General features: G+C 47.9%; 1 protein-coding gene across 1 annotated transcript; it reads right to left on the bottom strand.

Moving 5' to 3' along the window:
- Positions 1-1,559: 1,559 nt before the first annotated feature.
- Positions 1,560-2,300, bottom strand: LOC103637046 (uncharacterized). Its single transcript, XM_008659321.1, has one exon. The coding sequence runs from the start codon at positions 2,298-2,300 to the stop codon at positions 1,560-1,562; it is 741 nt and encodes a 246-aa protein (XP_008657543.1).
- Positions 2,301-26,015: the final 23,715 nt, after the last annotated feature.

Raw genomic sequence — 26,015 nt, 5'->3', positions numbered from 1 at the left:
ACCATCAATGAGTTAAACTGCATCTAGAAATTTAGCACTATCATCTACAATCAGCTTAGTTCTTGTAAAATTGAGACCATCCCGATAATATCAACAAGCAATGTTTTAGGTAAAGGGTACACCAACGAACCAAGTTAGACAACTGGTACTTGTGTAATGAGAACTATGTGTGTGTCGAAGGAAATCAATTACCTCACATTTTTCTGCTCTAAGTTTAATACATGAAAAACATAATGTTTTCGTGAAGATATACTTGAAACCATGTTTGATGATTATGACAACCTTGTGCTCCTAGCTACGACCAAAAGATACTTTTCCACTTCACCTTAGCAAAAAGACAACAAACAACATAGATCATGATAGTTGTTTAGATCAAATGAGGCAATGAGGCTATGGGGCTACAAGGCAGTAAAAACCATTACAAAGATATGTTGGTTTGTTTTGTCAGAGTTCACTAAAGACGGGCACAAAAAATTCACTTGATCTCATGCAAAATCTCCTTGAAGCAACATGTCCCATCAACTGAACAAAGTAATGTCGAGTTCTTTGCAACCATCCTATATCTTCACGAAATCCATGTAGTGTTGTCCAGAAACAATGTAAGATCATGTAATAAAAAGAATGAAATATCTCAATGGACATCGATGTGCCAGGCTTGGATGAAGAACAGTGGCTTGAGCGCCTAACGAAGGAAGCCCAAGGAGTAGTTGAAAGTGGAACATGTTCTCGTCGTCCTCGACATAGTTGTGGGTAAGCAGCGAGTAGAGGTCGACGAGGAGCACGTCGTCACCAAGGTTAGAGCAGTTAGCAAACAATTACTCATATAATGTTACCAACAGAAGTTCTGAATAAATGAGTGACTGTTAGTATTAATTCAGCTAATACAGAAGATGCAACGTTGACCTTTCGTTTCCCATTGATTTAGCAAACATTAAGAAACATTCCTTGCCATGCTAGAAATATTAATACATTGAGCATAAGTCTCCACTAGAAGCTAGAAACCATAGCAATAAAAAACAATAGGCCAGAAACGCTACAGTACCTGTCGTCCTCGGTGCTGAAGAAGCCTCAGAGACAGCGCACACGTAGATCAACGGGGTGGCTCCACGCCGTCAAGGAGGTTCATTTGGTGGTCCCAGAAGTCAGAGGAGGGTAGAAGGGACAAGCTTTCGGTCGCTACTACGCCGATGCTAGAAGCGAAGGGTGAAGGGAGGTGGCGGCGGCTTGCTCGCGGGGCAGAGTAGGCAGGCCAGACCGCCAGACCCGACCGCGCACGAAACGATCCATGCTGTAACAGGAGCAGAGCACCCGACCGCCTTTCCTCCCCCGCCTGGTCGCCTGCCACCGCGCGCCAGATCCCAATCTCGCTGCGATCCATGGCGTCGTCTCCGTAGCCGCTGCCGCCGTTCGCCGCGCAAAACCCTACCGCGCAGGGCTCAAGCCAGGGCCACCAGGCTCCGAGGTGGGGGCTCTCTCCGGGGCGTTCGCCAACCTCCAGATCTCCCGCGGCGCGGCCTCGCCGCCCACTTTAGCCGCGCGTCCGGGCCCTCCACCGTCCGCTACCTGTCCCGCCTTGAAGGAGCAGTGTGAGCGAAGCAGCGCCCGTCGTCCTCCTCGTCCGCAGCGGCGGTGCCCTCGCGGAGGAACACCATGGCGAGCGCGCAGACGGCGGCCGGCACGACGGCGAGCATGACGAGGAACGAGGCCGGGTCGTTGGCGAAGAGCACGGAGCAGGTGTCGGTGAAGATGGCGGTGCTGAGGCCGACGTAGCCCTTGAGCAGGCCGGAGATGGGGCCCCTGCTCCAGCGGAAGTTGCGGATGCAGGTGACGAGCACGGCGGTGTTCATCCACGTGGTGCTGTTCCCGCCGAGGCAGAGGAAGACGCAGATCTGCCAGTAGGGGAGCGGGGCGACGGCCCCGGACACGACCATCCACTGCGCGCCGTAGCCAAGGAGGCCCTCGAGGGAGCCGACGGCGAGGAGGAGCCAGATGGGGACGCGGTCGGACGCCAGCCCCGCGAGGAGGCCGAACGCCTTGCCGATGTCCTTGGCGACAGAGAGGTCGTTGAGCTGCAGTTGCGTGAGGCCCATGAGCGTCTTGAGCGCGTGCGAGTAGTTGGAGAAGGTGTAGTTGTTGCCGGAGACGCACTGCACCCACGCCGCCGTCACCAGCCCCAGCCACCACCCACAGCGCGTCGAGTTGCTTGCTTGCTTCGAGTTCAAGGCGGCTCGCGTTTGGTCGCTTGGTGCTTGACCGTGTGTCCAGAGGAGGAGGAGGTACGGAAGGGGCGGTGGAGGCATGGGGAGGTTGCGCGGATGCGGCAGCTGGCGGAGGTCGGTTGGCGGATCAGATGGCGGGTGATTCGCCGCGGAGGGGAATCGCGGCGGGGTCGGTTGCGCTTGCGCGTGATCTGCGGACGGGGAATCGCGGCGTTCGGTTGCGGCGATTTTTGCGGGGGCTGGGCACCTGGTAGTGGGAGGAGTTGGTAGCGGCGGGGGCAGTCTACAATCCCCTCTTAATAGTTGTAGAGATATTATTTATATTTTCATATCCCCCCTTCTCTTTTTCTTATTTCTAAACCCAAATTTCAATTTAGGGTTTAAACCAACTTCTAGTAATTATTACCTTATTATTTTTATACTTATCATTTTATTTAATGCACAAACATACAAACTCCAACATGATGCATTTTTTTCATTTGTTTGAATTAATCTCTAAATTGTGTGTGTGCTCTTTTCTTATGATGCAAATGAGGCACATAGAATTGAGGATAACTCTCTATTATTCTTGGTATACAACTTGGAGTATTACAAAGGTTTGGGTAAAATTGTTATATCCCCTAACCATTCCATTTCCAATGTTTTTCTTGTAGATTCATTAGACTACAATTTGCTTTCTGTTTCTCAATTATGCAAAATGGGCTACAACTGTCTATTTACTGATGTAGGTTTTACTGTATTTAGAAGAAGTGATGATTCAATAGCATTTAAAGGAGTGTTAGATGGTCAGCTATATTTAGTTGATTTTAATGATAACAAAGCTGAACTTGACACTTGCTTAATTGCTAAGACTAACATGGGTTAGCTCTGGCATCGCCAACTTGCCCATGTTGGGATGAAGAATCTCCACAAACTTCTAAAGGGAAAACACATTTTAGGACTAACCAATGTTCATTTTGAGAAAGATAGGATTTGTAGTGCATGTCAAGCAGCAAGTTGGAGTTCATCATCCACACAAGAACCTCATGACGACTGACAGGCCGCTTGAGCTACTCCACATGGATCTATTCGGCCCGATCGCATATATAAGCATCGACGGGAGTAAATAATGTCTTGTTATTGTGGATGATTATTCTCGCTTCACTTGGGTATTCCTCTTGCAGGAAAAATCTCAAACCCAAGAAACCTTAAAAAGATTCTTGAGACGTGATCAAACTGAGTTCGGGTTAAGAATCAAAAAGATTACCTAACTTGAAAATAAAATTGGGTTTTTAAGGATCCACTTTTAGTAAGCATTTATGCAAAACAGAGTCTTTGATCATTGAGAAACCTTACCTTGACTCCCTTATAACCAGCATACCTTTGAGAGTCTTTTCTTTAGTCGGGTAAGACTTGCTGAGTAATTCCATACTCAGGGTTTTATTCCCTATTGTTTTTAGGTGAGGAAGCAACGAACTTTTGTTGCTTTTGTACCAAGGTGGTGACAAATGAAGAAAAGCAAGAATGAGGCTGTGGGAGGACCTAGTCCTCCATAAAAACTTTTATGTAAGAACTTATTGGGAGGAGTTTTTACCTCCCTTGGTATTGTAATAATAAGTACTCCACACTCATGTTTTTATGCTGGTCTATAATAACCAACTTTATCTTACTTTCAAATAAATGTAAGTTTATGTAATCGCTTCCGCATTTCTGTATCTCCGATGTTCTGTAATATCTGTGTGACGGGTAAAACGCTCTTGGGAAAGGTGAGGAAAGCAGATACCGGACTTGTCAAGTGATTCAGGGGCACCTACAGGGTTGTCTGAGGTCCATTGGACAAGGACAACTGTAGGTGGGCCTAATGACTTGGGAGGTTCCGTCACAACTGGTATCGGAGCGAAGCCCTTCTCTGCAGATATTATGAGGCATCTTCAAAAGGATTTTCTAAAGACTTATCTAGAAAAATTTCTTCCATTCTTACCCACTATATCTGAAGAATCTATATGAAAGACCCGATAGGAAGAGTGCAATGTATAGAAGGTGTGAATCAACTAAGGTTGGTTCTGTAATTATACATGCATCATGCTAAGAACTATACTAATAAAATTTCCCCCTTAGAGAAATGCCGCCGCGCACAAGGAAAACCGCGTGCAAGTCAACTGGCCCAATTGGTGTACTCCATCATCAACTCGCTCCCAGACATGAGGATAGCAGTAGTGGGAGTAACGATCCGATCGGGGATCTTGAAGCCCAAGTGAATCAGCTTCAAGCGGAACTTCAACGCAGGACTAACATATGGGTCGCGGATGGTGACAGAATAAATGAATTGAGAAGCCACATCCGCCGCCTGCAAGATCAGCTTGCTGATCGAGATTTAGCGCTCGACTGGGTGGTTCAGTCTCGTTCGCTTGCCTGGGCTAAGGAGGCAAAGGCTCGAGCCCGAGTCGAAGAATTTAGCTCAGCAATTGATAATCTGCAGGCATATTGCAATACCCTACATGAAGAAGTTCATGTACTGTATTCGCAATTGCACCCCAGCATACCTGCAAATCCTGTCGGGACAGAAGCCGGACCTTCTCATGCAGCGGGAGAAGCTTTTGGTGGCGAATTGGACCTTTTCAAGCCCCCTCCCTCCATGAAGTTGGTCGACGAATGGTCTCCTACGCCCGACAGTGAGGCTACTAAGAGTGATAGGAAGTAGGAATAGTATAGTTGTAGAATTAGTAGTGTTATTGTATAATGGGTACTGTACTCCTGTTGTAAAAATTTGAGTCTGTAACATTATTTTTTTAAGTAATGTAAAATGGATGGTTTTTCTTTGGCATATTATATTTGTTTCCAAATGTTTGTTGCCATAGATGCCATCCAAGACCCGATCACAGGATGCAACCAGAACCTCCAGTGGGAGAGAGTCCACCCCAAATCCACCTCCAGTCCCTCCCACACTTGCCGAGGCTATCGCCGCCTTGGTAAACGCGACAGCGGATAATACCCGTTTCCTAGGGGAGATGGTGGGTCAGCAATTTCAACAACAAGGCGGACGGGGCTATCCGCAAGGGCCCCATGAGACATCTTATTTAGACTTCTCCGAAACGCGTCCACCGCTGTTTGTCAAGGCCGAAGACCCTTTAGGGGCGGACGAATGGATCCGTGTCATCGAGCAGAAGTTTGGACTTCTTCGGTGTTCTGAAACCCAGAAGCCCTTGTTTGCATCCCAGCAACTGCATGGCCCTGCCAGCACTTGGTGGGAAACTTTGTGGCCGTTCAGCCGACCAATCATCAGATAACATGGGAAGAATTTAAGTTGGCCTTCCGCGAACATTACATACCTGAAGGTGTACTTCACATGAAACAAGAAGAATTTATGAAGCTGAAGCAAGGAGGGGATACTGTTAATCAGTATCTCAATAAATTTAATCATTTGTCACAGTATGCAATCGACCAAGTTAACACCGATCTAAAGAAGAAGAATTGTTTCATGCGAGGACTGAATGATAGGATGCAAAGGAAGATGGCTACTTGCATCGACCTTACCTACGGAAGGGCTATCAGCACAGCGCTGGCAGTCGAATCTAAATATGCAAGTTCTGGAAAGATCATGGAGAGTGGAGGAAACAGGCCTACTCAGGGCCCTGAGAAAAGGCAACGGTTTGTTATCCGACCTTTTAATCAGGGTCGACCATCAGCACGCCCACCCTCCTTTCCATTTAAGCAACCAGTGTTCATCCGTCCCAATACTGCCCCCACTGCAACAAGTCAGCCGGGTGCCCCTGGCACTCGTTTCCCGGCTCTTCCCAGTTCATCGACAGGATGCTTCAATTGCGGAAAGTCTAGGCACTTTATCAAGGATTGCCCTTATCCGAAGCAGAACAAGTCAAACAATCCACAAGGATCTGGGAATTCATCTCAAGCCAAGGGAAATACTATGGGCAAAAATACAAAGAAGATAGGACGCATATATTATACGCAAGTGGCCACCACACCGGATGGTGAACCGGTCATGATGGGTACGTTCCTTGTGGCCAATCATCCTGCAATTATTCATTCTGGTGCTTCGCATACATTTATCAGCAAAAAATTTGTGGAGAAACACTGCATTTCATGCCATGAATCAAAGGAGGGGTTTAAAATTCACTCGCCTGGGGGACAAATTTTTACTAGAGAAGTGGCCTATCAAGTGCCCGTAACATTGGCCAGACGGGACTTTCCTACTAATATGATAGTTCTGAAAGGCCAAGACATAGATGTAATTTTGGGCATGAATTGGTTGGCCAAACATAAAGCAACCCTCAACACTGATCAGAGAACTATCAGGTTGAGTCATAATCAAGAAGAAGTTCTCTTGTCCATCCCTATCCTAACCAAAACTACTGGCAGAGTTTATGAAGCCATTATACCGGAGGTCAAGGATATTCTGGTAGTATGTGAGTTCCCAGATGTCTTTCCAGAGGATTTGCCTGGATTGCCACCCGAGAGAGATGTAGAGTTTGTAATTGAATTGAAGCCCGCTACAGCTCCCATTTCTAGAAGATCGTACCGCATGCCTCCAAATGAGCTGGCAGAACTGAAGATTCAGTTACAGGATCTACTATCGAAAGGATTCATCTGGCCAAGCTCATCACCATGGGGTTGTCCAGCCATATTCGTCAAGAAGAAGGATCAAACTTTACAGATGTGTGTGGATTATCGACCCCTGAATGAGGTCACTAGCAAGAACAAGTACCCTCTTCAACGGATTGACATTCTATTTGATCAAATGACTGGAGCGAGGGTATTCTCCAAGATTGATCTCAGATCGGGCTATCATCAGATCCGTATTCGGCCTGAGGATATACCAAAGACCGCATTCACTACGCGGTACGGATTATTTGAATATCTGGTAATGTCTTTCGGACTGACGAATGCTCCTGCCCACTTCACTTATCTGATGAACTCGGTATTCATGCCTGAGTTGGACAAATTTGTGGTGGTCTTCATAGATGATATTTTGATATATTCAAAGAATGAAGAGGAGCATGCTCAACATTTACGGGTCGTATTAACGTGCTTGAGAGAACATCAATTATATGCCAAGTTCAGTAAATGCGCGTTTTGGCTGGAAGAAATTCAATTTCTGGGACATGTTCTATCTGCCAGGGGGATTGCGGTAGATCCCAGCAAAGTCAAGGACATTTTGGAGTGGAAACCCCCAACCACTGTTCACCAAGTCCGAAGTTTCCTTGGACTGGCTGGTTATTACCGCTGATTTATACCAGATTTTTCTAAACTTGTGAAGCCAATCACAAGTCTATTGAAGAATGAGACTAAATTCAATTGTTCTTTAAACTGTAATGAAGCTTTTGAGAAATTGAAGACATTATTAACCACTGCTCCGGTATTGGCTCAACCGGATATTAACAAGCCATTTGATGTGTATTGTGACGCATCTGTCAATGGTCTCGGCTGTGTATTAATGCAAGAAGGCCAAGTAATTGCGTATGCTTTAAGGCAGTTACGCCGGCATGAGGAACATTATCCTACTCATGATCTGGAGCTAGCTGCAGTGGTTCATGCTCTAAAGATCTGGCGTCATTATCTGCTGGGTAATATCTGTCACATTTATACATATCATAAAAGCTTGAAATACATCTTTACCAGTCTGAACTCAATATGAGACAAAGAAGATGGCTCGAGCTTATTAAAGATTATGAATTGGAGATCCATTATCACCCGGGCAAAGCAAATGTAGTGGCAGATGCACTCAGTCGCAAGGCTTCCTGCCATTGTCTAACTGTGGGGACTTCTGACATTACGTTATGCCAGGAGATGGAGAATCTAAACCTAGGTATGATTCAACATGGGACTTCAAATCACTTGAAGCTGGAGTCAGTCATCTTACAAAGGATAATTGAGGCACAGAAAAATGATGAGGGTATTAAACACATACGTGAAAAGATAAAGGCTGGAAAAGCCAATTGCTTCCAAGAAGATAATCAAGGTGTGGTATGGTTTAATAACCGCATAGTGGTGCTGAAGAATGAAGAGCTCCGCCAGCAAATTTTAGATGAAGCACATCTTAGTCGCTATTCTATTCATCCCGGAAGCACTAAGATGTATCAAGATCTGAAACAGCATTATTGGTGGACAAAGATGAAAATCGAGATTGCACGCTATGTGGCTAGATGTGACACTTGCAAGCGTGTCAAGGCCATACACCTAAAAGCTGCCGGTCCATTACAGTCTCTACCAATACCAACATGGAAATGGGAAGATATAAGTATGGACTTTATTGTGGGATTGCCCAGGACCGCAAAGGGGTATGACTCTATCTGGGTTATTGTTGATCGGCTCACGGAAATTGCTCACTTTCTGCCAGTTAAAACATATTACCCGGTTCTTACCTATGCAGAATTATACATTGCTCGCATTCTCAGTTTGCACGGTATTCCGAAGACTATAGTGTGAGATCATGGACCTCAATTCATATCCAAATTTTGGGAAGAACTTCATAAATCCCTGGGTACTAAATTACTCCACAGTTCGGCCTATCATCCTCAAACGAGTGGACAAACTGAGAGGGTCAATCAAATACTTGAAGATATGCTGCGAGCATGTGTACTGGAATTCCCACAGAAATGGGATGAATGTTTGCCGTTAGCGGAATTCTCATATAATAATAGCTATCAAGAAAGCATCAAGATGGCACCCTTTGAAGCTTTATATGGACGACGATGTCGTACTCCGCTAAATTGGTCTGAACCTGGTGAAAGGTCCTTCTTTAGGCCTGATATAGTGAAAGAGACCGAAGAAAAGGTTCAGAAAATAATTCATAATATGAAGAAAGCCCAAGCTCGTCAAAAGAGTTATGCAGACAAACGGCGAATGCCCTTATATTTTCTTGAGGGAGACTATGTCTACCTAAAGGTTTCGCCAATGAAGGGCGTATCGCGTTTTGAGGTTAAAGGGAAACTTGCACCACGATATATTGGTCCTTTTCTCATTCTTGAAAGATATGGGCCAGTGGCATATCGAATTCAACTACTCGAAACTTTGTCTGCTGTACATAATGTGTTCCACGTGTCTCAACTGAAGAAGTGTCTTTGGGTTCCAGATCGAACCATTAAAGTGGCAGATGTTGTTCTTGAACCAGACTTAACATATGCTGAACATCCTATTCGAGTCTTGGATCAAAAGGACAGGATTACCCGAAGAAAAACTCTCAAGTTTTACAAGATACAGTGGAACCAACATTCCGAAGATGAGGCAACATGGGAAACTCAAGACTTTTTAGATAAGAATTTCCCAGGCTTTTTAGCCTCTTGTAATTTGTAAAAGTGTACAACATTGTTGTAATAAAGGAGTGAGTCCCAAACCACCCTTGCCTTGTACCAAAAATAAGGAAATAAAAATGTGAAGCATTTCCTTTTCCATTACTTACCCTAGGACTTCTAATCTCGGGACGAGATTCTTTTATGGGGGGAAGGATGTAACACCCCTGGTGTTACTGTAACTAAAACTTGAGCATGACATCATAAACATTGGCATTTCATATGTTTGACACACCTAGAGTGCATTCACTAGGTAAAAATTTTCAACAAGTTGTATTGTTTTGGTGTTTTGCAAATAGAACCCTCGAACAGGGGACTTAACCCTAAACAGGGTTTAAAGGGGTAAAACATAACCCAAATTGAGAAAACCCAAAAGCTTTAGTGGAATAGTTATAAAATGCTCCCAAAAATAAGTTTGAACCACATTTATACCTTTGAGATACCAAAAACCCTAATTGAAACCCTGGAAAACCATAAATCCAAACCCTAGGGGCCTATGTGCAAAAACAGTGCACATTTGGACTAAAGTGTGAAAACTACTATGTTAAAGCATATTAAGTCACATGGTTCACATTTATAAAGGTTTACAAGCTAAACCCTAGGTTTTGGACTAATTTGCAAAAAGATCCCAAATTGTGATTTCACTCTAAGTCTGAAAATCAGTGTTATAAGCTCAACTTTAGGACTTTGTAACTTTCAAATTCTAAGGTTTTTGCCCTAGGTCACCACATCAAACTTGTAGACCTATCCTAGGTGAACAATTTTGTTTAAGAATGCAAACAAAGTTGTTGAGAAGCAATGGGAGATAATCCCACTCAAAGTCAGGATGTCAGGCTGACTGATGACTGAAACTTGGTCTGACAGTGTGATGGGTCAATCTTTGCACCCAGATTTAAACGTGATCCAGTGAAAGTTTGGGCATGATTCCCATAACAAAATTGTAGCTGGAATATGGGGCTACAACTTTGGTACAGAGGGTTGATGAAGTTCTCATGCAAAATCTGGAGAAAAGTTGCTCTGAAAATGCTCTGTCAGATGAACTGAAGAAGGGTTCGATGGCACAGTACTCTGAACAAGATCAGACTGCCAGCGCGAAACTCTCACCGCCGACGACCAATCCTGTGCCGCGATTCGTGACACCGGCGTCAAGATTCGTGCTCGGGGCAAGTAGATAACATCGGGGTAGGAAAGATCATCGCCGTCGGTGAGCTGGACGCCACTCCGGCTAGCCGCGTGTCTCTGTCTATCTACCGCATCACCGTGACTCACTCTTGCTCCCCGTTGATCGCCGGAGCAATTGCCACGGCGCTGGACACCAAGCCACTGCGCCAGTGTTCTTCTTCCTCCTCCGACCGCCACGCGTCTCCACTGAAATTCCCTGCCACCGCCAACGATCCCTATAAATTGAAGCCCCCGCCAGCTCCGTAGAGTTGTCAAGAACCCAGCCACCAAGAATCGTCCTCAGTCGATCGCCAGTGAGTCCCAATTTCAAACTTTCCCCAAATTCAGTCTCCGCCACCGTGAAAACAGTCTCGCCGCGGCCAGCGTAATTCAGGTCAGCCCCCGCCTTCTGCTCCCTTGTTTGAGCATTCTCATAACCCCGTGATGCTTGCCGAACCATCGAATTGGACTGAGAGCTCACCAATCAACGGGAACGCGTGCAATTGTCCTTATCATCCGCGGCCTGCGTAGACAGAGCTTGATAGTTTACCAATTATGAAATTAAGTTAGGGGAATCATTCGGGGAAGGTCCAGTTTGGTGTACGCCGCTCGGGAGCACCGGTCATTGCGTAAATCCACCAGCACAACCTCACCGGAGTTCATCCTCCGCACTGCCGTTGTCGTGGACCTCATGCGGTAAAGAATTAGAAACCGAAGGACCTCTGTGCAAATCATCAGTGACTCATTGAATAGTGCTTCAGTTCTGCTTCTGGTTATTCAAGAAGGCAAGGACCCCTGTGCAAAGTGGCACGGGCGCGCTTCTGTCCACAGTTGGGCCGTCTGGGCTGAATGCAGCCCAACACTGTTCAATCTTTTCACTTTTCTTTTTCTATCCAACTTTAGGAATTTGTAGAAAATTGTAGAAAAATCCTAAAAATGTCAAACCAATTTTCCTAAATTCCTAATTTTCCATAGTATTTAATAAAAATAGTTTCATGATTTTTAAGTTAAATAGGGAATTTTGGAGTATTTAAAATAGCCTAAAACATTAGTTCTGGATTTTTAGAAAATAAATGGTAATTCCAAAAATTCCCAAACCTTTTTATTTTAACTTTAAGCATTATTTAGAAGCCTTGGGTAGAGTTTGGTTTGAATTGGACCTTGTTTGATAATTAGAACCCACAACCCCCACCCCTGCCCTTTGAATTCCTTTACTAACTCCGGAAAACCTAGTTTCTCGGAGAACCGTGAAGGAAAATTGTATTCAAGAACTCTAGATAATAAATTCTTATTATCTTTGCACTCTCATGAGCATTACATGGCATTCATTCTTATATACACAAATATATGGTTCTGTTTAGAAAACGAAGAAGTCGAAAAGTAATCAAAGAGAAGACACCACCACCTTTGGAATCTCAGGCAGGAAACTGTTTCTACCTTGATATCTGCGGGTCCGAGCCTGACTCACCTATCAATGAAGGCAAGCCCCGGTGCATTTGCCACCTTCCTTGATGTTTTTAAAATCTTTCTCACTTGATTAATGCATTAGGTGATAGGAGTTGAATGCTTAAACAATTCCTGCATTACCTTCCTTGAACTTGATTACCTTCCTTGAAACCCTGTTTTTATAAAAGGTTTTACTATGCTTAGTATTGCTCTAGCAAAACAAAAGGTTTTGTTTTACAAAAGATGATTGGCAAAGTGGGAAGGATGTTTTTGAAAATAAAACTTGATGGTGGATCCATCATGGCCGTGATGGGTTCAACATCCGTTAAAGATGTACCTCTGCCAGGTACCAAGCTTTGGGTTTTAAATGATTAAGCTGAGACCGGGCGGGTGACTTGCACGAGAAAGAGAGTCTCGGTGTATTGTCTCCGTCTGAGTCAATTAAGGACCGTCTCGATGTAGGCTTGATGACCGAGGACCCTTTAACTGGTCACATGCCTCGTCATGGGTAAGCCTTACCTCGGGCAGACTAAGGCCAGAATAAGATAACACGGAATGGGCGTGGAGTGGTGGCGAGAGTAGCGTGTACCCTCCATGGCAAGAGGCTGGACGGTGGTGTATCTGTGCTCTCGGTTCGCGTGAACCTGATCTGGTCTTAAGAACCTCGGAGGCAGGTTGACATATGCAAGGGTTAAGTGCTACATATGTCGTGTGATTGGAGATCCTCAGCTGAGTATAATCGATTCGGATCGCCGTACCTTCGTGGTTATGAAGACTTGGTCACTGACTTACACGTAGCAATCTAGTGAAGATGAAGGGTTGATAAGAAATTGGCTAGTGCAGGTTAAGTGATTGAACTAGGTTAGCAAGAACTCTAGATGCAGGTAATTTTACCTAACTTGACAATAAAATTGGGTTTTTAAGGATCCACTTTTAGTAAGCATTTATGCAAAACAGAGTCTTTGATCATTGAGAAACCTTACCTTGACTCCCTTATAACCAGCATACCTTTGAGAGTCTTTTCTTTAGTCGGGTAAGACTTGTTGAGTAATTCCATACTCACGGTTTTATTCCCTATTGTTTTTAGGTGAGGAAGCAACGAACTTTTGTTGCTTTTGTACCAAGGTGGTGACAAATGAAGAAAAGCAAGAATGAGGCTGTGGGAGGACCTAGTCCTCTATAAAAACTTTTATGTAAGAACTTATTGTGAGGAGTTTTTACCTCCCTTGGTATTGTAATAATAAGTACTCCACACTCATGTTTTTATGCTGGTCTGTAATAACCAACTTTATCTTACTTTCAAATAAATGTAAGTTTATGTAATCGCTTCCGCATTTCTGTATCTCCGATGTTCTGTAATATCTGCGTGACGAGTAAAACGCTCTTGGGAAAGGTGAGAAAAGCAGATACCGAACTTGTCAAGTGATTCAGGTGCACCTACAGGGTTGTCTGAGGTCCGTTGGACAAGGACAACTGTAGGTGGGCCTAATGACTTGGGAGGTTCTGTCACATTAACCCTGAGTAAATTCCTTGTAGATTTAGAAATATAGAGCTCCAAAGTTGACCCATTTCAACTGAATTCAGACTTAACCATAGGATGCTTATGGAGTACTTTTTGCAAATAAGTCCAAATTCCACCATTTAACTTGCAAATTTTCAAGTGTGAAAAGTACTTATGTGGTGTTCTATTACTTTGGTATTTGCACTTTGGTCCAAAAGTGCACAATTTTACATTTACCCCCTAGGGTTCCAATTTAGGGTTTTCCAGGGGTCTTTTTAGGGTTTTGAGTTCTCTAGGGTTTTTGTGCCACTAAAGCCCATCACATGTGATACCTTGTGAACATTTCTCATGTCTTATGAGATTTTTACTTATTTAAGCTTCACTTTCACCGATAAGCCCTAATTCAGAGTTGAGTTCCCTACCCTAGGGTTGATCACACTTCAAGCCACATCACCACAACTTGTTATGATGTTATGCTCAAGTTTTAGTGCTAGTAACACTAGGGTTGTTATAGACGGTTACCGATTCGAGTTCACCACGATGCGCTGGCTTCTCATCTTGGCGAGCTTGAGCGCAGGAGTCGCGGACGAGCTTGAGCGCAGGAGCCACGGACAAGCTTGAGTGCAGGAGGCTGCATACGAGCTTGAGCGCAGGAGGCCACGCACGGTTACCGATCCGAGCGCACCACGATGCGCTGGCTTCTCACCTTGGCGAGCTTTAGCGCAGGAGGCCGCGGACGGTTACCGATCTGAGCACCACGAGGGTGTGGGAGTGGGTCGCGTAGGTCGCTGGACCGGCGGGGGAGGAGAGTTTGGGTTGGGCCTCAGAAGAGGCCAATGTGGATGGGCGTGCTTGCTGTTTATGAATTTTCTTCACCTGTATTATCTTTGGTTCACCTGATTCAACCAAACGCCACCTGCTACTGGTTCTGTTAGTTGTTTCATTACTGGACTATCCAAACAATATATAGGGAATGGAAAACATTACAATATCTATCCAAACAATTAGCGCTTTTCATTCCCATGGTAATAGATACCAATGTTATTTATTACAGTCAGAGCACAGACCACGCCTCCGAACGATCCGCCGCAGAAGATCCGGCCTCCGAACGAACGTCTAGTGCGATCACGTACAGTCAGAGCATAGACCACGTGGAGAAGCACTGTACGTGGAGAAGCGCTGCTAGAGATTGGCTACTACAAGCACAGACCACGCCAGAACGGATGTCTGCTGCTACAGAAGACGATGTGGAGGCGAGCAGCAAGCACGACATGTAGACGCAATGCAAATGCGGCGTACGTCGCTACAGATCACGTGGAAGCGAGAGCGCGGCCTGCAGATCGACGCAACGCAAATATGGTCTGCAACGCAAATGACAAGCGTGCGGCCTACAGATCGACGCAATGCAAACACGGCCTGCAACGCAAACGGCTAGCGCGGCCGCACGCACTGCCCATGGAAAACGTTACCATATCTATCCAAACAATTAGCACTTTTCATTCCCATGGTAATAGATACCAATGTTATTTATTTACATTAATGTTACCATTACAAGTGCTTAACCAAACGCCACCTAAGTTCAACGCGCTTCGTGGCTCACATCTGCATGATGAAGTTTTCACTTACATCTGCATGACGAAATTTCGTGGCCCACACGCAGTGACCAAGTGACCACCCTATCGTTAATTATGACATCAGCATAACAAAGTTCGTTCGTGGCTAGCTAGCTGGGCAATAAACAAAAAATCAAAAGAAAATGTAAATAAATGAAGATTATTTGGTTGTATTTCAGACATGATGGCAGGAAATTACAGAACATTAAACATGATGGTATTAATGTTACATGTTAATGAATCCAAGTACTACTAACTAATAAACACAACACAATTTCTTATTGAAATGTTAAATGTCATGGTACATAGCAAATCAGGTACTTTAAATTGTAATTTGGTAACCTGTCAGCACAAAATGAGAGCTGCTAATGGGCTTAGATCCAAACTAATCCAACCTCAAACCATAAAAGCACAGCTACCTCACCGAACCAGTCTAATCCACCTACAAATATTCACAACCCACACCAAATCAAACTGGTGGATGGGTGATTCAGCCCTAGACCAGAACAAAACCTTGGTTTAATACTGCTCCGGGCACATCTAGCACCTAGTTGTGTATGGACTGGAACTGAGTGAAAATAAAAAGAAAAATGATATCCAATTAAATTGTCTATATTGCATGTTTTAGTCATTGCCTGATTAAGCATCCACTTGAAGCCAATAGCAGTTGTTGGGGACTTGTTCTCAAATGCTATGAATTAAGAACAAGACAACACACAAGAAAAATGTTAAATGCTAATGTCCTTCGTCCTTCGAAGCATTATTTCCCTTGGGATACAATGATCTTCGGACAAAGGTTATGAAGGACATACCTTCATAAATATGACATATGTAATCAAAGGATGAAGGTTATGAAACATAAGACAACATAAATAATTACATAATACCAAATTATAAATATTTATTGTCAAATAATCATGAAAACATAAAAGTTAAATCAAATTACATTTGTACCTTGAGCTCGATTGAATACAAAGATACAGATCCAATGTGAAAAGCATGAACAGTACGAGGGTATTGTTCACCTATTTATAGACACAGGGCGCAGCCTGTGTGAATTTACATTCATGCCCTCTATAAATGATTACAATCATTACACAGTCTATCATGGGCCGATCGGTCATCTCATCTTTAAGTCGGTGCCTTTTGAAATGTACTACGAAGCTCCCTGGCTGGAAGCTTCGGCATTGTTCTTGTTCTGACCTCCCGAAGATGCTTCATCTGACAGGACCTTCGGCGACGAAGCAAACCCCCAATAGTAGCCCCTTCACGGTGCCAGATCATTTTTTGTAACGAGCTCGACCCATGAAAAAACTTTTATGCTTCGGAATGCCGAAGGTCCGAAAAACACCTTCCCTGAGCTCATTGCCGAGAAACGATTTAAATATTCTGAGTGTAAAGCGATCCCTCCATAAAGCAGGTACACTCGATCTGGCGATTCGTCTCCTCGCATAGTATGGTCCACCGTTCAGTGGGTGCGGGCGGCTGTTCAGCGGGTGCAATCGTCCTGTCGATTTACCTTCCCACCTGCAACACTATATATACAGACGGGTAGGTGTGAAGTTACCACAGCATTTACTACTATTGTACTGTTGTGCTACCAAAAAATTCGACCACAACCGAAGCTTATACACCATACTCCAAACCAAAGCTTCGTCACAAGAGGGAGCTTCGGTAAAGATAAAAATTATTCAACTTCGCCAAAACGCAAGAAATTCAATCATCAAATGGCTAGGGTCCGTTCAACAGCTAGGGTTACACACGACGAAGAGGAGACCGAAGCTGCTGGAACTTCCCTGATCTCCGAAGTAATGAGGCAGTCGGGACTGGTTATGCCAGAGGATACAGCTGACAAAGGTGCACCTGCTGCCGAAGCTGAGTAGGTAGATATTTCAGAAAGTGAGGCTGGCGAAGAAGATATAGATGATTATTCCGCCGTGCCATCTAAGCCCAGCCACTTGGATTTTGGAAAGTCGACTGTTTCCAAAGCTGATATGCCGATGATGGTAAAACTAGGTTACTTCAGGGAAGCCGAGAAGAAGCTGGTTCGCTTTGGCAGGGAAGAGACAACCCCGAAGCCAGAAAACAATGAGGTAGTAGTCTTTAGAAGCTTCTTTAAAGCAGGATTAAGGTTTCCTCTCCATGGGATGATTGCAGATGTTTTGGAAAATTTCGAAGTTTATCTTCATCAGCTAACTCCTAACGCTATCGTTAGGCTCAGCATCTTTATCTGGGCTCTCCGAAGCCAATGAGCGGAGCCGGTTGCCGAAGCCTTTTGCCGGGTACACGAACTTCACTATCAGACGAAGGCTAGAGAAGATGGATTGCACGAGAACTTCGGCTGCTATAATTTTGCTTATCGCAAAGACATGAAGACACCGGTGGTTAGCTACCGCACCAAATGGCCGACCGGTTGGAAAACTGAATGGTTTTATGTTAAGATTGATGAGAAAAGGGAGAAGTTAGTTCAGAGCCCGCTAGAGCTAACCTTCGGGTTGACTAGGCCTCAGTGCAATATGACACCGGGGACAGCATGCCCAGATGCTATGGGTGATTTTAGAGTTGTGTCTGAGCATATTGATACTAGGGATCTAGTTTAGGAATATTTAGCCAATAGGGTATTCCCAACGTTAAAGGAATGGGATATGCCGAAGCTTAAAGGAGAGAAGAAAAAGAATGAACCCGTTCGGTTGCCTTATCATTTTAAGTTCAAGAAACACTTCAAAGAACCCTGCCAGGAATAGTTGGATACAATTGAAGTTATGTGCAATGAAATCTTGGGAAATTATACTAAAAAAGAAGATCAACTAATGACAGCAGCCTTCGGTACCCAGCCGAAACGAAGGCTAAATCGAGTAATGGACGCTTTAAAATTTGAATACCCAGACTATGAAAGGTTAAGCAAAGGTGCCGAGGGGCCAAAACGAAGAAGGGTTGTTAGTGTTGTACAAAGGCAAGCTGCCAGGATGATAAAAGAGGATGAAAATTTAGCAAAAAAGAAAAAATCTAGTCCTGAGACAAAGGTAGTTGTGTCGAAGAAAAGAAAGGCCCCAGCTTCGAAGCCGAAGGCTGATTTAGAAGAAGAAGCTCCCTCAACGCCTTCTGTCACTAACGTAGAAGAAATTTTAAAGGTAATGACTGAATCTCTACTTAATAAGCTAAGTCCGCTGGGACCGGAACTGATGAAGCTTTTACAGAAGAAGAAGAAGCCTTCGGCTGCCGAGAAGCCTGCTGAACTAAAAAAGCGAAGAATTATTACTGTCATTAGGGCTATTGAAGAAACACCGCCACTGGCCTCAGTGCCAAAAACAGCAGCAGCCGAAGCTGCTCTTCCTGAAGCTGCTACTTCCGAAGCTGCAGCAGCCGAAGCCACAAATTTGGAAACCACACTCGATGATATTGATAAAATGATTTTGAAAATGGCCAAGGAAGAAACTGCTGTAGATGCTGAGGAAACCCCGGCCGTAGTGCCTGAAAAAGGGGAAAAATGCCTAAAAAAGAGAAGGAGCCTGCCGAAGATACTTTGGAAGAGGAAAATTTTAATTTTCAAAACATAATTGGGCAAGAATTGTCAAAGGCTGAAAAAGAAGAACTGAAGGACTATGCCATATCGTGCGGGTATCAGCCAGGGGCACTACTCTTCGGCGGTGTCGCCGAAGAGAGTTTAGGATGTCTTCAGGACCGAATTGGGGTGAAGGTTGTCAGCACTTTATCGAAAAGTGTTGGTTTTCTGAAGCTCGAAGCTGATGTCAGCAGATACCGGTGACAGCATATCGCCGGTAGCCTGTTTTATTCTAACTTTAAGGTAAAATTTTTCCCTTTACTTTTTATTGTTTTGATATGAAGATGTTTTTTGATGAAGGTTATTTTGCTAGAGCCTACTGCTAAGCAAAGCCTTGAGGATGCAACAAGACCTCGAGGACAAGAAAAAACGAAGTTATAATTGAGGGTTTAGAGAAGAAGATTAAAGATCATGAAGCTGCTCTAGAAAAGAAAGACTTCGTGCTTCAAACGATGGAAGGTTCACTGGCAGAAGCTCAAGCTGAGATCGCTAGATTAAACGGTGAACTTTCCCTGCAGTCAAAAAACTTTGAGCAAGAGAAGAATGATTTCCAAACAAAACTCGAAGCCGAGGCTGAAAAAGTTCAAATCTTCAGAAATCACTCAAAGATCTTCAGGAAAAATGCTTAGGCTTCGGCACCCGGTGCGTTCAACGACTGAAACAGGTCTTTAACTCAGTTGGGGCCAGCTCCGAAAAGTTTAAACCTTCGGTTGAAGACCTGCTGGGGACACTTGATCATATTGAAGGTGAAGTTGATGCTCTCGACGAAATTATAGCTGGACATGGTGACTTTTGTGCCCTGTTAGCTTCTCGAGGCACAGCTGTCGCTTTCATGAAGCCTGTCTATACACATGGAAATATTGTAAATAGACCAAACTTTAGCCTGTCACCAGCAGACTTGAACGACATCCTTGACCTGGCCCGAAGCGTTGGAAACAGATTCGTTACTCAAATCTGGGCAAAGGGCGGGCGAGACTTGGCTGGTGACGAAGCTCGAAGTCACCATAAACCGATAATAAACTCATACCTTGTGCTTACCTTTTTCCTTGAAACTTGAATTTACCTTATAATGCTTTGATATGTACAGGATGACGAAGCCGAGGAGCATTGAGCCAAAGCCTAGCAGATGATTCGAATCTTAGCAGATGATGATGAAGCTGAAAAACCTAGCTGTGAAAAAACTCTAGAAAAACTCTTGTATCATCCTTTGTAAAGAATATTGTAATTTGAGAATTAGACTCTACTCTGTAAATTTGTCCATACCTTGTAATATATTTTTACCTTTCCGTCAATATGTGAACTGCTTTGATGTGGACGAAACTTGTATTTTTTGAGCCGAAGGCGAAAAACACCTTCCCTTCTTTTCGTACGCAACAAGCATTGGTCTGCTTCCGAAGCCGTATTCTTGGAGACGAAGCAACTGTCTATGTGTATGATATGATGATGATGATCCTATGTATGCCTAATGAATGTTTATGAATGCAATGTATGATGTAATGTATCGTGCAAGTGAATGCCCAGTCACACACATACGAAGCTTCATCCATAACCTTCATTCCCTTAGGAATGACTGAAATCTCTTTGCCATTTATTTTTTCGCTGCACCGCTTATTTTTCGGTGGAAGTTCTGCATCCCCTTAGGAACGTCTTTTGAACTTCTTCGCCTTCTATTTCGGCGGTATTCGCGTTGACTTTTCGCGCTTCGCCTTCTATTTCGGCGGTATTCGCGTTGACTTTTCGCGCTTCACCTTATATTTCGGCGGTATTTGGCTCTGCATTCCCTTAGGAACGACTTTTGAGTAGAAAACTTATGCTGCGCTCCCTTAGGAATGACTTTTGTAGCTTCGTCGTGCTCTGCATCCCCTTAGGGACGACTTTCGAGCTTCTTCCTGTTTTTTTTCTTTTTTTCTTTTTCCGCACTCGATGGTGCATGCTCAAATTTTACATTTACATATCTTGGGGGACTTTGCCCTCGTAGGGCTGAATTAAAAAGGAAAAATTACAGACTATGGCCCCATTAAAAACCTGTGGCGGAACTGCCCGAATTATTCCAACTTAAGTGCCTAAGTCCCGCCTTAGAGACTAGACCACACTTAAATGGGAATAACCCGTCAATCCCTCGGATCTAGTCCGACGAGGCCACTGACAGGATCAAGTACCACAGTCTCACTCGATGGTGAGTCACAGAGCAAATACAATAAAGCATAAAACCATACATTAAAGAGAATTAAACTTATTACATCATCATCGGAGTTTTAACAAAAGTAGTTGTCGGGGACCATAATTAGGGGTACCCCTAAGACTCCTAATCTCAGCTGGTAACCCCCATCAGCACTAAGCTGCAAAGGCCTGATGGGTGTGATTAAGCCAAGGCTCAGTCCACTCAAGGGACACGACCTCGCCTCGCCCGAGCCCAGCCTCGGGCAAGGGCAGCCGACCCCGGAAGATTCACGTCTCGCCCGAGGACCCCCTCAAGCGACGTACACACCTTCGGCTCGCCCGAGGCCCAGTCTTCGCCAAGAAGCAACCTTGGCCAGATTGCCACACCAACCGACCGAATCGCAGGAGCATTTAATGCAAGGATGGCCTGACATCTTATCCTGTCCTGCGCCCTTCAGTCGACAGAGCCGAAAGTGACCGCAGTCACTTCGCTGCTCCACTGACCGGCCTGACAAGAAGACAGCGTCGCCTGCGTCGCTCCGACTGCTGTGCCACTCGACAGAGTGAGGCTGACAGCAGCCAAGTCCAGCCTCGGGCGCCATAGGAAACTCCGCCTCGCCCGACCCCAGGGCTCGGACTCGGGCTCGGCCACGGAAGACGACGAACTCCGCCTCGCCCGACCCCAGGGCTCGGACTCGGGCTCGGCCCCAGAAGACGACGAACTCCGCCTCGCTCGACCCCAGGGCTTGGACTCGGGCTCGGCCCAGGAAGACGACGAACTCCGCCTTGCCCGACCCCAGGGCTCGGACTCGGGCTCGGTCCCGGAAGACGACGAACTCCGCCTCGCCCGACCCCAGGGCTCGGACTCGGGCTCGGCCCCGGAAGATGACGAACTCCGCCTCGCCTGACCCGGGGCTCAGACACGACCTCGACCTCGGAAGACTGACTCGATCCCGACCTCGGAGGAGCCTCCGCCTCGCCCGACCCAGGGCTCGGACCAACCACGTCACAGGGGGGCCATCATTACCCTATCCCTAGCTAGCTCAGGCTACGGGTAACAGGACCGGCGTCCCATCTGGCTCGCCCCGGAAAACAGATAATGATGGCGCCCCGCGTGCTCCATGACGACGGCGGCTCTCAGCCCCTTACGGAAGCAAAGAGACGTCAGCAAGGAATCGACAGCCCCGACAGCTGTCCTTCCGCAAGGCTCCAACGCTCCTCCGACAGCCACGACATCACATGAACAGGGTGCCAAAACCTCTCTGGTTGTCACGACGGCATGTACTTAGGGCACTAGCTCCTCTCTGCTAGACACGATAGCGCACTGCTACACCCCCCATTGTACACCTGGACCCTGTCCTTACGCCTATAAAAGGAAGGTCCAGGGCTCTCTTACGAGAAGGTTGGCCGTGCGGGAGGACGGGGCGACGTGTAGCGTCCCTTGCTCTCCCCCCGCGCGGACGCTTGTAACCCCCTACTGCAAGCGCACCCGACCTGGGCGCAGGGCAACACGGAGGCGCGGGTTTTCCCCCTTTTTTCTCCCTCTCTTCTACCCCCCTTCGTGCTCCGCCTCGCGCCGACCCATCTGGGCTGGGACACGCGGCGACAATTTACTCGTCGGTCCAGGGACCCCCCGGGGTCGAAACGCCGACAGATGGTGCGCCAGGTAGGGGCCTGCTGCGTGTTGACAAACAGCTCCCCGTCAAGCTCCAGATGGGTAGCCTCCAGCAACCTTTCCAACCCGGGACGGTGCTCCGTTTCAGGAGTCTTGAGTTCATGTCCCTCGACGGCAGCTACGACATGATACTCCTTCCTCCGCCGCGCGACGGCGATAATGGCGGCCGACAACTCACCCGCCGGCGGCGGAATCGACGACGTCTTCCCCATGAGGCGGAAGAACATCGTCCGAGTTTGTCCTGTCACCTCCCCCACTGGAGGAGGAGGAGGCGAGGCAACCATGGCCAAGCAGGGGGCGGCACCTCATCGGCTGTCGAGCGAGTCGACAGCGCCGGCGCCCCGACGGGGGACGAGTCGGGCGTCGACCTCGCGTCTGAGACGAAGACGAGCGCCGTTTCCCCGCAACACGCCAACTCCAAGCGGACGGACGACGCTAGCACGCTCGCGAAGGGCTTGCTGGGCTTCACCCTCGTACCTGAGACGACGGTGCAGTCCGCCCCTGATGTGACAACGTCACCACCTGTCGACCAAAAGGTACCGACCGACTCCCGTCTCATGCCTTTTGGATTCGGCCTCGACCCACCAAGCGACCCCGCTTTGGTGGAAGCCTTCATAGAGGCATGCACCAGCCCTCCGGGGTATCATATGCGGTCACCCTGGGACCGGCTGGCGGCCGTCTCGACCTATGGACCCTCGGGTTCCGAGGAAGATGACGAGCCCGACTTTGGTTGGGATTTCTCCGGGGTCGGTAACCCCAGCGCCATGCAGGACTTCATGACCGCATGCGACTACTGCCTTTCCGATTGTTCCGACGGTAGCCACAGCTTCGGCGACGGAGATCGCAGCCCAAGTCGTGAATGTTTCCACGTCGATCTAGGGGGTCCCGACGAAGGCAACCATCTTGGTATACCGGAAAACGGTGATCCCCCTAGGCCTGCGCCTCGCGTTGACATCCTTCAGGAGCTAGCTGTGGTCCCAGTCCCTGCGGGGGGTCAGGACGCACAGCTCGAGCAAATCCGCGAGATGCAGGCCATACTCGACGAGGGGGCAGGAACACTTGAGCCGCTCCGCCGGAACATCAGACAGGAATGGGTAGACCAAGCTCCGGCCGGAGAAGCGCGTCATCTACCCCAGGGCGTCCAACTCCGTATCGCCGATGACGTCAGGGCAACGCCGCCACCGGCTTCCAGTGGGGTCAGCCAGAACCTGGCTGCAGCAGCGATACTTCTCCGTGCGATGCCGGAACCATCAACCACCGAAGGGCGGCGGATCCGGGGAGAGCTCAAGAATCTCCTGGAGGATGCCGCGGTCCGACGGGCCGAGAGCTCTGCCTCCCGAAGGCAGGGATACCCCAGAGGCACCGCGCCGCGATTTCCCGATTCGTGCGGGAAGCCTCGGTCCACACCGGGCGCACGCGCAACACAGCGCCTGCAGCCCCGGGACGCCTCGGCAACGAGCACCACCACCGCAACCATCGAGCCCGCCTCGACGAGAGGGTGCACCGAGGCTACCACCCCAGGCGTGGGGGACGCTACGACAGCGGGGAGGATCGGAGCCCCTCGCCCGAACCGCCCGGCCCGCAGGCTTTCAGCCGAGCCATACGACGGGCGCCGTTCCCGACCCGGTTCCGAACCCCGACTACCATCACAAAGTATTCGGGGGAGACAAGGCCGGAACTGTGGCTCGCGTACTACCGGCTGGCCTGCCAACTAGGTGGAATGGACGATGACAACCTCATCATCCGCAACCTCCCCCTGTTCTTCTCTGACTCCGCTCGGGCCTGGCTGGAGCATCTGCCTCCGGGGCAGATCTCCAACTGGGACGACCTGGTCCAAGCCTTCGCCGGTAATTTCCAGGGCACGTATGTGCGCCCTGGGAACTCCTGGGATCTCCGAAGCTGCCGCCAGCAGCCGGGAGAGTCTCTCCGGGACTACATCCGGCGATTCTCAAAGCAGCGCACCGAGCTGCCCAACGTCACCGACTCGGATGTCATCGGCGCGTTCCTCGCTGGCACCACCTGCCGCGACCTGGTGAGCAAGATGGTTCGCAAGACCCCCACCAAGGCGAGCGAGCTGATGGACATCGCCACCAAGTTCGCTTCTAGCCAGGAGGCGGTTGAGGCCATCTTCCGAAAGGACAAGCAGCCCCAGGGCCGCCAGACGGAAGATGTTCCCGAGGCGTCCGCTCAGCACGGCACCAAGAAGAAAGGCAAGAAGAAGTCGCAAGCGAAACGCGACGCCGCCGACGCGGACCTTGTCGCCGCCGCTGAGTACAAGAACCCTCGAAAACCTCCCGGAGGCGCCAATCTATTCGACAAGATGCTCAAGGAGCCGTGCCCCTATCATCAGGGACCCGTCAAGCACACCCTTGAGGAATGCGCCATGCTTCGGCGCCACTTTCACAGGGCCGGGCCACCTGCGGAGGGTGGCAGGGCCCCCCATGACGACAAGAAGGAGGATCACCAGGCAGAAGAGTTCCCCGAGGTCCGCGACTGCTTCATGATCTACGTTGGGCCAGTGGCGAACACCTCGGCTCGGCACCGCAAGCAAGAGCGTCGGGAGGTCTGCTCGGTGAAGGTGGTGGCACCGGTCTACCTAGACTGGTCTGACAAGCCCATCACCTTCGACCAGGGCGATCACCCCGACCGCGTGCCGAGCCCGGGGAAATATCCGCTCGTTGTCGACCCCGTCATCGGCAACGTCAGGCTCACCAAGGTCCTCATGGACGGAGGCAGCAGCCTCAACATCATCTACGCCGAGACCCTCGAGCTCCTGCAGGTCGATCTGTCCTCAATCCGGGCCGGTGCGGCGCCTTTTCACGGGATCATCCCCGGGAAACGCGTCCAACCCCTCAGACGACTCGATCTGCCCGTCTGCTTCGGGTCTCCCTCCAACTTCAGAAGCGAAACCCTCACATTCGAAGTGGTCGGGTTCCGAGGAACCTACCACGCGGTACTGGGGAGGCCATGCTACGCCAAATTCATGGCCATCCCCAACTACACCTACCTCAAGCTCAAGATGCCGGGCCCCAACGGGGTCATCACCGTCGGCCCCACGTACCGACACGCGTACGAATGCGACGTAGAGTGCGTGGAGTACGCCGAGGCCCTCGCCGAATCCGAGGCCCTCATCGCCGACCTGGAGAGCCTCCCCAAGGAGGCGCCAGACGTGAAGCGCCATGTCGGCAACTTTGAGCCAGCGGAGACGGTTAAGTCCGTCCCTCTTGACCCCAGCAACGACGCCTCCAAGCAGATCCGGATCGGCTCCGAGCTCGACCCCAAATAGGAAGCAGTGCTCGTCGACTTTCTCCACGCAAACGCCGAAGTTTTCGCGTGGAGTCCCTCGGACATGCCTGGCATACCGAGGGATGTCGCCGAGCACTCGCTGGATA

Source organism: Zea mays, chromosome 8 (assembly GCF_902167145.1).
Source record: "Zea mays cultivar B73 chromosome 8, Zm-B73-REFERENCE-NAM-5.0, whole genome shotgun sequence".
NCBI lineage: Eukaryota > Viridiplantae > Streptophyta > Magnoliopsida > Poales > Poaceae > Zea > Zea mays.
This window is presented reverse-complemented; position numbering and strand designations above follow the sequence as displayed.

Bases quoted from the DNA above. Each gene is read 5' to 3' on its own strand.
- LOC103637046 (XM_008659321.1), bottom strand. From the start codon at position 2,300: ATGCCTCCACCGCCCCTTCCGTACCTCCTCCTCCTCTGGACACACGGT.